The sequence below is a fragment of the Seriola lalandi genome, unplaced genomic scaffold, assembly GCF_002814215.2.
Source record: "Seriola lalandi dorsalis isolate HSWRI2012SDOR001 ecotype SW California unplaced genomic scaffold, Sedor1 jcf7180002051970, whole genome shotgun sequence".
NCBI classification, from domain to species: Eukaryota; Metazoa; Chordata; class Actinopteri; order Carangiformes; family Carangidae; genus Seriola; species Seriola lalandi.
Window position 1 is genome coordinate 1 of NW_019522523.1, and position 537 is coordinate 537.

The following is a 537-nucleotide window of genomic DNA, read 5'->3' on the forward strand; positions in this document are numbered from 1 at the left end:
GAAGACAAACAGCAAATTCCTGTATATCCTGTTTATCTTCATTACGTTGAAATGTATTGAATCTTGGAAAATGTAAATACATTATAGTAAAGACAAACACCTGTTTCTAGTCCTGCCAACCAGTGAAGTGTGTGTGTGTGTGTGTGTGTGTGTGTGTGTGTGTGTGTGTGTCTCACACGTGTCCTGTTTCATGTGCAGCTACGAAGGCTGAGGAAAAACCGTCCTCCAAGACCAGGACACAACTCCGATGTAAGTGACACATTCCTGTGACAGGAGCATAACCTGCAGAGACAGATCAAAAGGTCAGAGGTCGTGGTGATTAGCAGCAGCAGGAGTGTTAGCAGACTGGTAGTATCAGCAGTAGTACCCTGCATGCCGGAGGGGCCGAACTCCTGCCTGGTCAGGTAGATGGTGTGGTCGTGCTGCTCGGCGTGACTCTGCTCCCTCTGCTGCAGGTACGACCAGCCACAGACGTTCTCCAGACTCTTCTGAGGGTTCCCCACAGAGATCAGCTCCTGGGACTGAACGAGGGACACT

At 49.7% G+C, this 537-nt stretch overlaps 1 protein-coding gene across 1 annotated transcript in view; it reads right to left on the minus strand.

The window, feature by feature from the left end:
* Positions 1 to 145: 145 nt before the first annotated feature.
* LOC111649786 (A disintegrin and metalloproteinase with thrombospondin motifs 2-like) overlaps positions 146 to 537 on the minus strand; it is a gene marked incomplete at its 5' end in the record, with an annotated part of 7,951 nt that continues 7,559 nt past the window's right edge. The window contains 2 exons of the mRNA XM_023399482.2: positions 146 to 282; positions 368 to 521. Coding sequence (XP_023255250.1) covers positions 173 to 282; positions 368 to 521 — 264 coding nt within the window. The remainder of the gene's footprint in view (positions 283 to 367; positions 522 to 537) is intronic.